At 40.0% G+C, this 13,936-nt stretch overlaps 1 protein-coding gene across 14 annotated transcripts in view; it reads right to left on the bottom strand.

The window, feature by feature from the left end:
- KCTD15 (potassium channel tetramerization domain containing 15) overlaps window positions 1–13,936 on the bottom strand; it is a 53,284-nt gene that overhangs the window by 32,103 nt on the left and 7,245 nt on the right. For 10 of the 14 annotated variants that reach the window (XM_084644970.1, XM_084644971.1, XM_084644963.1 and 7 more), the window contains 2 exons: window positions 13,738–13,913; window positions 7,219–7,416 (listed from right to left, as the gene is read on the bottom strand). In XM_084644970.1, the coding sequence (XP_084501096.1) occupies window positions 7,219–7,416; window positions 13,738–13,913 (374 nt within the window). Of the gene's footprint in view, window positions 1–3,136; window positions 3,351–7,218; window positions 7,417–13,737; window positions 13,914–13,936 lie in introns of those variants that run through there. The other 4 variants (XM_084644975.1, XM_084644966.1, XM_084644967.1 and 1 more) reach the window with 2 other exon arrangements.

Below are 13,936 nucleotides of genomic sequence, written 5' to 3'. Positions count from 1 at the left end.
GGCCAATACTGTCAATTTGCATCCACACTACCCCAAATTCGACCCAGCAAAGTCGATTTTAGCACTACTCCCCTCGTCAGGGAAGAGTAGAGAAGTCGATTTTAAGAGCCCTTTAGGTCGACGGAACAGGGTTGGTTGTGTGGATGCAGTCATTTTTAAACCGACCTAACGCGGCTAAATTCGACCTAACCCTGTAGTGTAGACCAAGCCTAAGAGTCTGATGTTTTTGCTCTCTTTGACTCTTTTTACTTCAATCCTAGTTGCACTTTTATTCAAGGAATTAGTAAAGATTCAAAAAAATAATAACTTACATTTGCTAAAAATATCATTTAAATGTCACTGTCCCCACTACTCCACTTTGATCCTCATGAGAGTTCTTCATCTTTTATGTTTCATTAACAGAGAACTTACTCTAAATGTGGGGTGTAAAAATCAGTATTGGAGTGATATTAAAAAAAACAACAAATCCTCTAAGTTCCATCTTCACATTCCCTAATCTCCCAGAGAGCCCTATCCTGCAGGAATTGCATCTCCATTCAAATTCTGTGGTAGCAGAGGGCACTCAGCACCTGGTAGGATACATCTGAAGATGCCCAATTCAAACAAAACATTCCCGCCTCTTACAAACCTATTACTGCTATTCCTTTAAATAACTCAACCCGGAGCAATAAAGGCCCAGAACACACACCCAAAGAATAGCAAGCTGCATCTGTAGGGTCTTGGTCTTCAAAACTGGGTTAACTTTCTTCTTTTTTACTACAGAAACTTTCATCTAAGCAGGAGATAATTAAACATTATGATTAAGATTCTCAAAGCTGACTGGAAGATTTACACATAGCTTCCATTAACATTAACATGGTACTGCTGGGCCCTTTGGGAGGCTGGGGAACATGAAGATATTAGTTTTGTTTTAATGTTAATGGGAGCTGTGCGTGAAATCTTTGTCCCAGTGAAGTCATTGGCAAATCTCCCATTTCAGTGGCACCAGGATTTCACCCTGTGTACCTAACTGGTGCAAGTCCTGTGCCTGCCCATCCCCTGCAGGTGTGCAGGAAGCCTAGTACTGCCCGGTGCAGTTTTGCTGCCTAGCAGGAGGAAGGGACTGGATCCTAGGAGTCGCACAGAGCTGCTTATTTCAACAAGTAAATGGTGCTGCGTAAATGTTCTCCTGATATGCTAGCTTCAGGCAGGAGTATGGGTATGGCTGGTGCATAAGGCTAGAGCCTTCCATTTTTAATTTACCCATATACCTTTCTCTGACTTTCTGAGCACAGATACACTAAAGGAGCAACTTTCTCCGATAATGCTTTTCAGCATAGCAGAGCATAAACTCTCAGAGACTTCCAGTAGCAACTCAGTTATATATGGGGCCAAATTCAGTGAGGGTATAAATGTAATTTTACATATTGAGCCCAATTCTGCCTCAGTTGCACAGGTACAAGTCCCTCTGATGTAAATGGGACTTACACTTATATGCAGACGTGACTGTCTGTCAGTCACAAGAGCAGTGTAGTGGAAGAGCACTATAACTCACATTGGCTGGGCATTCAGTGGGTGTGCAAAACAAGTGCATGGTACACCAATTTGGTAAACTAGGATTCTAAGGAGGGTATTAAAGTAGGAAAACATGTTTTAACTTACATTCTCTCCCTTAGTTGCTTTTGGTGTGTAATTTATACTAATTCTGCACAACCCCTGAACACCAACTGTGCATGTTACATTAGGCTATGCCCAATATGTAACTCACACCTACATTTGTGTTCCTATTTTATCCCAGGTTAGCCCAGAGAATTCCATAGGAGCTGTAGCTCCACTTACTGAAGACAACAGATGGCTGAACAGGGCTACTGTTCTCTGCTTATTTGGTACTACATTCATGTGATCCGAAAGCTGAGTCTATCCCTATCTATCTATATTTCTGAATCAGAGTTAAGTTGGTAAATTAATAATGCTCCTATTTATTTTTACATTTGGTTAAGTTGTACTGATTTTTTCCCAACTGTTCATGTCCAGAATTATCTGTGTATTGTAGTTTGGAGAGAGAATACAATGAACATGGTCCTTATTTGCACATCCAGTATGCCTATGATCATTTTGTTTGAGAATCAGAGCGGATAGCAGATGACAGACACAACCCAAATGGAATTTCCAATGGATTTTTTTGTTACTACTGCAGGATGAGAGGAGGAAACTTAGTCAGTGAAAGGAAGGTGTCATGAGAGGTGTGCCATGGTTACACTCCAGAAGACAGAAAGACCCTCCCTCTCTGAGCTGTTGGTAGGTAGGGTCATACAGAAGGCAGTGTCACTAAGGAAGGAAGACTACATCTGCTACTTAAGAGATGTGGCTCCCATTCTTCAACTTGATGGAACTAGAAAGAAATCAAATAAAAAAAGCCTTGAGCCATTGGCCTGAATGGAGTAATTTCAGATCTGCTCCACCGTAACTGAGAGCAGAATCTCACTGCTTGGCCATTTCAGTGTTACTGAGTTGTCCATTCTTAACATGAAACAATAGACCCATGGGTTTGATTCTGGTCCCACTGAAACCAAGAGTAAAACTTCCTTTGACTTAACTAGGAGCAGAATCAGGGTAATCATTTAACCATCAACCCCTTCTCCCCAAAAAATATAATTAACATTAAAATGGTAAAAAAATGTGCTTATTTGTTTGGGTTTTCTGACAAACCAATACTGGATTTTTTTTAATGTAAGTTTAAAAAACTATCATTAAATCTTTTCTTTCTTCAATTACAACATTAACATTAGTGGCCCAAGCTCTGTTCTCATTCGTATCCAACAACCACAGTGACATCAATGGGCCAAATTCATCCCTGGTGTAACTCCAATATAGTAGAATGACACCAATCATGATTTTGTCTCAGTGAGGTTATATGGGATTTATGTGAGTGCCAAATTTGGCCTAGTGCCGCCAACATATTTCACCTTTCCCAACTGCAAAGCTTCAGCCTTTGGTGTCGATAAGACTGGTGCAACTCATTGGCCGGTGGAAGGCAAAACACCTGCAGAACAGTATGACACCAAAAATGTTAAAGACTCCCTGAGTTTTTCATTATCTACTTTCCCAAGAGAGAGATTTGCTGCTGCAAAAGCTTCTATAGTTCTAAGTGGATTACCTGCCAGCACTGGGTAGCATCTGCACTCCATTAGAACACAGACGTAACAGCAGCATGCCCTTTGGACTGTGATTCCTTCATCGTTTCAGCTTTATGTTGCAAATTTCATTTTTCCAATTCTTGCCAACCGATCCTTTCTGTGTATGTGTATCAGCATTTGCTGCATAATAGCTTTCCACTATCCACGTGCAGGATTCCCTTCAGGTATTGCTTTCTGTGGTCCTCAGCAGATAAAAAAGCAGCAATTTTAGCCTTTGAACTCATACCATACTGCAGTAGAGTGAAAGCAACACAATACAGGTGAACCCTAGAATACCTCTGCCTAGCCTATATATCCTGTGCACCAGCTCTAACAGGCAGACTGTAGTCACACTGATTGCATCAATACAGAGTGAGAGTGCATACACGCTAGGCTAATAACCATCCTGCTTGAGAAAATTACAAATAGGAACAAATCAAGGAAACACTGAACTCTGAATATGAAAACATCAAAAAAAAATAATGAAAAATCAAAGATTAGAAGACAGAGAGGGTGACCTCCTTGGACTGAGCAGGGGTTGAAAGTCAGTAACTCCTGAGATCTAATTCCAGCTCTGCTATGTCCCCATCTGTAAAATGGAGACAGTGGGCCATATTCATTTCTTATGTAACTATTGTTGTCAATGGAGTTGTACTAGGGATGAATGTAGTTCAATAATAGTTACCTCCTGAGATCATAAATAAGGGGTGTCAGGAGTAATTACTTAATGTTAGTAAAGTCCTTTGACAATGTAAAATGCTAGAGTGTATGAGGGATAGCTATTGTTATCAATTTATTATTAAATTCACATGGTAGGGAAATCTGCCCAAATCCGTAACGTAAGGGTTACTGTTGCTTTAGCTGTGTTAGCTAAAGCCTACTCTGTACAGAATGTTGTGACTAAGTGCTCAATAGGTCTATACTCTCATACTCTTTCATTATTTAAATCTCGTGTCTGGCATGCCTACATATTTATTCAACTGAAATATGCATTTTGCTTTTAAAGCCTGTTTTAACCCATGAACACAGTGGGCCTGATTCTGATTTCACTTATACTGGAGTAAATTTGGAATAGAGTTACTTCAGTAGAGTTACTCTTTTTAAATCTTAGCTTTCATAAATGAATACATGCGTGTAGGTCACAATATATATACACAGAAAGACACCTATAGTAATCACCAGTGGGATCATTAAAATAATTAAGCGAGGCCTAGAGACAAATTCGTTTCACATCATGCTCCTTACAAAACATACCCTTCATCTTCATAGTCCAGAGAGTGTATTTTACAAACATTCTAAGGAGTTAATGAAATATTACTCTAAGTAGACTATGTCTGCATTCCATAATAGGGTCTGTATAAATCAAAACTTGACTTGTGTGGACAAATGACAGTGAAATACACTTAAAGTCCAAATATCAAGAGGTAGCACCACTTTACTGCATTTTTACAGTAGTTGACTATGACCTCAGGATATGATTTCCAATGGAATGCCACTATAGCTTCACTGTTACATAACTCCTCCACATGGGATGGTGAGTGTGCTGGATGCACAGCATTAAAAGAGAAAAATCAATAAAGGAGAATTCCCTTTGTTTTGAGTATAAAGCCACTGTTACTGTGTAACAGTGATCACAGACAGAATACTTTACACTGTTCATCAACATGAAAACAACCTCTACCTGCACATGAAAGCTAGAAACAGGTTGCTTCTATGGCATCCCGTGGGAGAATTTTCTCAAACTATTCTGCTCGTGCTGATGCTATTCATGCTTCACTTGCAGTGCCATGTAAACTACTGCATCCTTATTCTGTGCAGCTGGTGCCACTGTGCCCTGTCAGGTGAAAGGGTAAGATGGACATCTTGGGTCGTAGGAGCCAGAGAAGGAATGAGGAAAATCAGCATAATTCCCCGAAAGGACAAAGAACTGATCCAACTAACAGGTGTTTTACAACATCAGAGTCGGTAATAGGTCAGGATGGCACCATGAGTTGGATCCCTTTACTTCCGTTGTCTGAAAGCTCTAACAATGCTTTCCAGAGCCCTGTCTGGAACCAAGAACCTGCCTGTAATGACACATTTTTTACACAGGCAGCACGGCAAGGGAATTGTAAAAGAGATGAAAGGAGAGAGGCATTTGCATTGCACTTAACCACAATCACGTTGTCTGTTTGGGAAAATAAAAGTAGAGTAGTTGGACAAAGAAGACAAGGATAGCTGAGATCTGAACCTAATATGCTGGAGATACTGCTCAACACTGATCCTTGCAAAAGTATTACCCCATAGCTGCTCCCAAAGGTTGTGAGAGGGAGAGCTCTCTACTGAATGACCATTGGTCATGTCAGTCAGACCTGTCTAGGAATGCTTCTTATGACTACAGGAGCTCTGCATTATCAGAAAAACACCTAGATTGTCCTTCCCAATATACCGTCCAAGTTGAACTGGCAAATAAACTAACATGAATGTTTAAGCTTCTCAAATTCTATTTTTAGAGCAGCCCATGTTGGGGGACAGCAACATAGATACAATTTTATGTTCAGAAATCAGATAAGCTTGATCACTGCTATCAATTCTTCCCCATTATTAGCTTGTTTTCTACCCCTTCCACAAAGAACACGACACCCATTTATGCCAATGATCTCCAAGTAACCTAGGCTTGGATAGATATTAATTTGGGGGAACATGATTAGCAGAGACCAGCTAAGTAACTTTTTCCTTGCAAATTCCATTAAATGCTCTGAGTAAACATCATGCCTGTAATTCACTCATGAACAGAGCTCCAGAGCTGGGATCCAGTTGATATGAGTTGCACTCCCATGGGCTAAATTCTCATCTTGGAGGCTGGCAAAAGTCCCCTCGCAGCAGGTTCTGCTGTGTAAGGAGGGGCCATGCAAGGGGAAAACACGTTGAGCACACAGCATGTTTGCCAGCACACAGCTCCCTGCATGCCCTGCATGGGCTCCCTGCATGGGCAGGGCAGATCCAGGTCTGAAGAATCCACTCGTACACAGATCCTCCTATTCCCCGCATCTCATCAAAGCATGGCATTAAGACCAGGGGGACCACTGCAGCCTCAGCAGAGTAGCTTTCTGGCTAAGGGAAGAAGATTCCTTCCTCTTCGCTTTGTCCCAGTGCCCAGCCCAGCTACTCAGGCTAGGCGCTGGCTTGAGGATTTTGCCCCTTATTGCAAGAAAGTGAGAGGGAGTGTAAAATGACTGTTCCAAGCTGTAATTGTGTCACAGTTTTGTTTTCACAGAGACCATGTCCTCATCACCATGGAGGGATCACACAGTGCATTTCTACACTTCTTGTGCTCTGCAGAGCTCTGCTCTAGCCAGGTAGCAGCATTAGAGGCCCGTTTAGAGGAATGGCAAGGAAATGCTTACTAAATCCATTCCACCTCAGAAGCTGTTGTAAGGGTGTGTGGAGCCCTGACTGTGTATGATAACACTGAATAACATTCTGCACGTATACAGCTCCTTTCCGATGAGGATCACAAAGCATTGACATGAGTAAATTAAACTGCACAACGCTCCTGGAAAACATTATTTTACATATGGGGAAAGGGAGGCACAGTGAAGCTAAATAACTAGATTAAGTTGAATTACTTGCTTCAAAAAACCAGCAACAGAACTCGGATGTCTTAGCTTCTGGAATCAGGCACCTTGCCCCCTTTCCCCTCATTCTTCCCATGATTGTAGCAGCAGCAAGAGGGCAACTGCCAGTGTGCAGCCTCACTGCCTCAAGCCACCAGGCTGGGAGTGAGAATTCCTTTCCCCTCTCTCCAACTCATATTCACTGTGAAGTGCAACCCTCCTTTTCTGTGGTTTTATGCAGACTTTTTGTGGGGGGGGGGGCAAGCACCATTTAACCCTAATTTGGCCTTGGTCCTGCATATCTTTACCTGACAAAATTCCCCTGGAAGCCAATGGGACTTTTGCCCAAGTAATAACAAAGTAAGGCCTGGTCTACACTGGGGGGGGGGAGGGGGAATCGATCTAAGTTACGCAACTTCAGCTACGTGAATAACGTAGCTGAAGTCGTCAAACTTAGATCTACTTACCGCGGTGTCTTCACTGCGGTGAGTCGATGGCTGACGCTCTCCCGTCGACTCCGCCTGCGCCTCTCGCCCTGGTGGAGTACTGGAGTCCATGGGAGAGTGCTTGGCGGTCGATTTATCGCGTCTAGTCTAGACGCGATAAATCGACCCCCGCTGGAATTGATCGCTGCCCATCGATCCAGCGGGTAATGTAGACAAGCCCTAAGAGTCAAAGGATTTAGTCCTAAATGTGAGTGAATGAAATAGCACGTTCCTTCCATAACAGTGGAAATTCTAATGTTAATCCAACATAAAACTAGGTGCACGCACATCAAATTGTGAACAAAAACTCTGTACACTTTTAACTGCTCTCGTCTGTATCACACAAAAGCTTGCCTTAAACAGCAGAACTCCCTGTGTTTTCCTCCAATAGGGGAAGTAGGCAACTTACTGAAAGATTTGCCTTTCAGAGTAAATCCTGAATTTCTCTGCCGCCCAAAAATGAAAACCAATTTATAAGTGTGCAATCTTTATTCCATATTCTTGCCTCCTGCTCTGCTGAATGTTTGTAAAAGAGTGGCTCCTACCTCTTTATCAGCGTTCTAACTGGATTCTGCTGGAAATTAATCAGCTGAGGAAAACTGATGTAAGAGAGGAAAGTAACTGTAAAGTGGAAATTCACCTAAAAATATCCTTTGGGTTTTAACTTTAAAGTTCATAAGTTTTAAATTAATGATGCGTATTAAAAATAAAGAACCTTGTCCTGCAGTCCATGCAAAAGCAAAATGCTCATTTTGGAGTTCTGTAGGTATATGGATCAAACTCATAAAATGTTTGCATGTTGGATAATTTACTATGATATGTATCCATATAGTGTAAGAGCTCAATTCTGCTCCACTGAGGTCAAGGAAAGCTTTATCGCTGACTAAAATGGGAAAACTCACTAAAGGTGAAATTCACAGTGGTTTGGATGGTCTGCCTAAAGTTCTTTATTTAAACCTCTTAATGGATCTGCCTGGGGGAGATGTGTGAGCTCCAAGGAGGAACAAAATACCACATGCATACCATGCAGGTGCACTGACCCACAAGTAGACTGGTGTGGAGGGAGTGTGGAATAGCCAGGGAAGGAACACAGTATCTATCACCATGATGTTCCAATGGCCCAGAACTACTGCTCAGAGGGTACAAAGGGGTAGCAGATGTTATTCTAGCCTATAGGTTTGAGTATTAGCCTCAAAGGTTCTGCGTATTAGCCTCACAGACTGTTCATGGGATAGGGACTGAATTCCATCTCCACCCTGTTTAATTCCCTGACTAAAGCCTAGAGCTCGTGTGGGAAGGGGTGGATTTCAGCCTACTTGCATGTGTACGGTATGCTTCAGTGTTTGCTAATTGCATATAATTTCCATTTTCAGTTAACACTGCAAGAATGTCCAAACGTGACATGAGATTAGCAAATAAATCATAACAATGACACTAAATTCTTTGTGTACATGCAGAAATCTGAGATATTCTCAAATGTGAAAAATCTGTAAAAGAATATATCCCACTGTTTGGGACAAAGCTAGTGAAAAAACCAAGACATTCAAAACTGAAGCTAGCAGTCCCTTCTTAGCTTATGTGGCTATGGGGGAAAGAAGCACAAAGGGCTTTAGGTAAGAAGAGAGGGCTACACACTGTTCCCACTTACACTGGCATGCAAATTTGCAGTAACTCAGCTTTAAATTAAAATTTCCAGATGTTTCTTCATTTGTCCCACAAGAGGAATATTACAGAAACCTAGGAGTTTAACGTATTTGAAAGAACAAAACATATACAGTACATATAACATAAAACAAATATTAATTATCTAAGGATGTTTCTGGTAAATGTATTTAGCTGGTACAGGAGAATAATCTAATAAAGAGTGCACTCCCATCCTACCAAATAAATATTAGATTTGGTTAGAAAATAAGACAAAAATTTTCTGGGAAAATGTGTCGTTTTAAAAAAAAAAAAAATTCAAATTTCCACAGAAAAAATCAGAAAAACTTTGAGATTTTGACTAGTTCTAGTAAATATGGACTTGGGATCTAATCCTGCTCTCATTAAAGTCAGTGTTTAGCAGCTTTTTTCTTTGCACAGTGTGCAAGTGATTGAACATTATGTACAATAATAGTTGTACAATAAGGACCTTTTCTTTTTTAGGAGCTATCCCATCCTATTAGATACATAAATATGTATAATTTTCAATTCACTTTATGGACGTGCTAGAGCCTTCACAGCTCTCGCAGTCTGTCATGGAAATCTGTATTCAAGTGTCAATGTGTGAGAGGGCTGCATTAGAGGTAGCCTGGGTGAAAACATGAATGAAATTTCTAGAGGAGCTGGCTGGCAAACATTAGTGACTTGTCTGTTTTCTTTGACTGTTTTATTTAAATATGCGGCATGGACTGTGGGAGTGCATAAGAGTGTCTTTCTTTTGGATGCCTGTAACTTAAAACTACCAGTGTTAAGACTTTTTGAGAATGTATTAAACATAAATGAATGGAATATAATTAATCTGAGACACTCAGTATACAGATCCAGCCAAAGTAGAATGTGAATCTCCTTGCATATCCAAAACCCTTAATAATTTCAATTACGTTTTTTGCGGGACACGGAATACAGGATCACGCCCCTAAATTGTAGCTCTCCATTAAAACAGGTTAATAATGGAAACACAGATAAATTTACACATGACTGTCATATAAATATATCTGTTCCTTATTTTCTTAGAATGCTGGCATATATCTTTGAGAGAGATACGATAGGTGAGATAGTATCTTTGCCTTTATCCTTTGAAAGGCCAACATATTTGTTTATATATTGTTTATGTTGATTGGAAAATATATATTGTACCATAATGATTAAAGTGAGAAATGCAGACTTAGAATGAATCATTTACAGTGGCCATTTAATTAGTTTCCCATTTGTCACACTAGTTAAGTGATCCTGCTTCTTTTTCTTCTTCAAATCACACAGCTGATACAGATGAGCAGGTCATGGCATACGTGTGTTAAACCTACACAGTGGAGGAGTTTATGTTTCTGTAACATAGCTAAATAAGTTCCCTTGCAGGGAGTGCATCATGATGTAGCCTATGAAAGTTTACAGCAGAAGATGTGACTAACACCTTTTGGGCCTGATCTTGCATCCTTTACTCATGAAAATTCACTCACTGGAGCAAATTCTCCTCTTAGTTGAGCTGATATAAGCAACAAAGACTTTAACAGAGTCACTCTGAAGTTACACTGGGATAACTGAGTGCAGAATTTGGCCCACTGACTTCAAATCATTCACTAGTTCAAATCACTGACTACTCATATGAGTCATGGTTGCAGAACCAGGTTCTTTATTTTCATGAATTACAGCTGAAACACATAATTTATGAATGGCAGAACACAGCAAAGCCATGAGTGGGCTGAGCACGGTCAATCCTACCAAATTACAATGAGAAATGTATCACACTGTCTGCTGTCAGGTGTAATTTATATCATACCAGAAGGGTGACTGAAAAGCAGGTATAGGCAGGAACTTACCATGCCTAGAGTTGTTCTTGTTAGGCCTGATCTTGCAAGATGCTGAGAATGCTCAACTGCCAGTGAAGTCAATGCAAATTGAAAAATGTTCAGGACCTTGCAGGATCAGGCCTATTATAAGTACAACTGAGGAATAAATATGACTGAATGATTTTTCTATTTTCCATTAGCATGAGGTGTGTGCATACGTGTTTTTGTGTGTGTGTATATATAATGTAAATAATAAGCTAAAAGTATATTTAGGATTTAAGAGCATACAAAAGCAAATAAAGCATGTAATGCAGATACAGAGGAAAATTTTCCCCTACACTTTAATTTTTAGGGTGCTGAAACTTTATTTTCTGCCACTGTATCAAAGACTCAGCAAAACATATGATATCCACGCCTATTCGGCAAAGTACTTACGCACACATTTAAGTGCTTTGTTGAACCAGGGCCTATACAATTTGATTAATCTGCAATACTTGAAGCTCCTATGAAATGCTGATAGCCAAACTGAAAAGAATTTAATACCTTATACAAATAATCCCAAAAGCTCCGCATGTGTGAATATAGCGGCGCCTCCATCTATGGCCACGCATGTCATCTTTGCAGCGTGAGCTAATGGTGCTTTCCACTATTACCAGCTGTCTCACGCAGCAACACATATCCTTTTCTCCTACACCAGCTCAAGCCCCAGAATCCCTCTCTCATCCATGCTAATTGCAAAGGCAATTTATAACCTCATGGAAGATATTCCAGAGAGCAATGAAAACAAAAGGTTTTGTGACTTTATCTCAAGAATACCACTGAGGACCCAGAACTTTGAATCATTGGGAGTTTTGCCATTGACTTCAATGGGAATGAAAGCAGGCCATCCTGAGTAAAGAATGGGGTCACCATTTATGTCAACTCGAACACTGAAGGAACCCAACTGGCAAAATGAAACAAAATAACCAGAATCTCTCTCTCTCTAAATACAATATGTGTGTTCTGATACCTCTTTACTACATATCCCCTTTGTTTGGTTTTCTGATTCAATGATGTTATTCGAACTTTAGGATCTAAGGGTCCAATCCTGCAAACCTTTACTCGTATGAGTAGATTCGCTGAAACCATGGGCAAGGATTACTTGAGTGAGAAAAGGTTTGCAAGTTCAAGCCTTAAGAGATAACACAACACATACAAATGCAAGACAATACACAACAAGATATCACACAATACACTAGTGTCTGACCAATAACTGTTTTGTACTTGCAGCTTAAAAACCAAGAGGAACACACTTTTGTTGTTTCAACAGTTAGAAGTAACAAATCTGTATCATAAGCCGAAACCTCTAAGTAAAATCTGTGCATTTATTTCAAACATATTTATATTTTGCAAGTTACACAGTTGAAGTTTCTATTAAATAACTCTGATATGGGGCATATTTTTTAAAATGTCAGCAGTGATTTTTTTTTAATGTGGAAACAGATGTGATATTTTACTGCAACTGCTGCATATTCTCTGTATTTTCTTTATGCTGTGAAACGTCTGTCTGTTTTTTTGTTATAAATCTTTCCCCACCGGATAGATTTCTTCATTGTAATTAAATACTAGACTGAAGTCTTGAAATAGATGGTCTCCTGAAAAATCATAGGTTTTTTGCCTAATTTTAAAATATTGGCATTTCAATTAATGTTCCTTTTCCATGGAACATTTCAATGCACTACCTAGGCTTGAACTGAAAACACAGCCATATGCTTTATGACATCAGAGGCATTTCAAGGAGTCTGCATAAATGTCATTTACTGCTTGGGAAACTGTCAAATCAGTGCAAAAATCCCTAGTTCTTCTGAAGGGAAAATACTTGAACAAAAATGTAGCTTTATACAGCTCCTTTGTACTGAAAAGGCTGTCCCTTTGCAGAAATACAGGTTATGTTGACAGCAGAACCTCTGACAACTAAACTGCTGACCTGATTCCTGGTTTGCATTTGGGATCAAAACTGCTTTCTTTAGCCAGTGTGACCAAACACCTTGTACTGTACATCTCATATTTCCTGTTGTTCAGATGTGAGGCATTTGACCCTTACATAGAATTAACACATTCTTATAAACAAACTATGTTATTCCTCAATCTCAGAATACTAATTTTGGTGGATTTAGTTACAAATCTAAAGCTATCAAGTATCTTTTATGAGATACTCTGGCTAATATGCTTTTAACCCTTAAATCACTGACATTCTTCTGCTGCCAGCCCCGGGCCCGATCTGAAAAGAGCCAAACACCTGCCACGTGCATCTCCTTCCATGGCACTCCACACCTCACAGAATAAGGCCCCAAATGAACACCGGAGAGGGTTTACATACGCATATCTCTGCAGTTTCTCCTGCCTTAAAATACTGACCAGATTACATAATCCTCACCAGACATATCAGTAGCATGTACAGTAAACAATCTGCATGCAATAATTATACACAACTTTGACCTGATGTGCAGTTGCAAATAAACACATTGTGTGCTGGACGTTCTGCTGAAAATTAATGACTAGTGTCACTGCTGTTGAATAAGTGAGTACAGCTCATCTAAGAACTCCACCAACCTATACAACGGCAGCTATTATAGGACTTCTCCTGGCTGACAAATGTATCCATGAGCACCCATGTAAAAGATGGGCTACTGTTTATTTTTCAACCAAAGTTTGTTTTAAAATACAGAAACATTCATAGAGTGGTGAATATTATAGGACAGTCACATCAACAGGTGCTTCAAACATAACAGTATGGTTTGGAAGATGTTGAGAAAGAAAATGAATAAATTGTCTAAATAATACATACATTTTGAAGTCTTTTTTTCCTATAGAACTCTAGTGAAGTTAATGTATAAACTGGAGACTGAATTATGTATAAGTTTTGAATATATAATAAGTCATGTTTCACATCCAAATATTTCACACAGGTAAATGTATATTTCCAACCAATGAAACGAAATAGGCACACAGCCTGAAAACACTGAGATCCTACCTGGAATCTGGATACTTTGTCAAGGTAGCCAGGCTGCTGGTGTACATGTGTCCTCCTACATCGATGTGCACAGGAGCATTGGATTTGGTGAGTTGAGCTGGGAGAGGAATTCCTTGAGCAGCCAGGGGAGAAACTGGGGACCGTGTTAGAGACAGACGGGACATGCTTCTTCCCTCCTGGAAACGGAAGACAAAAAAGA

This window comes from Lepidochelys olivacea (genome assembly GCF_965140295.1).
Source record: "Lepidochelys olivacea isolate rLepOli2 genome assembly, chromosome: 12".
NCBI lineage: Eukaryota > Metazoa > Chordata > Testudines > Cheloniidae > Lepidochelys > Lepidochelys olivacea.
The sequence above is the reverse complement of the archived record's forward strand: the minus strand, read 5'-3'. Positions and strand labels throughout refer to the sequence as shown.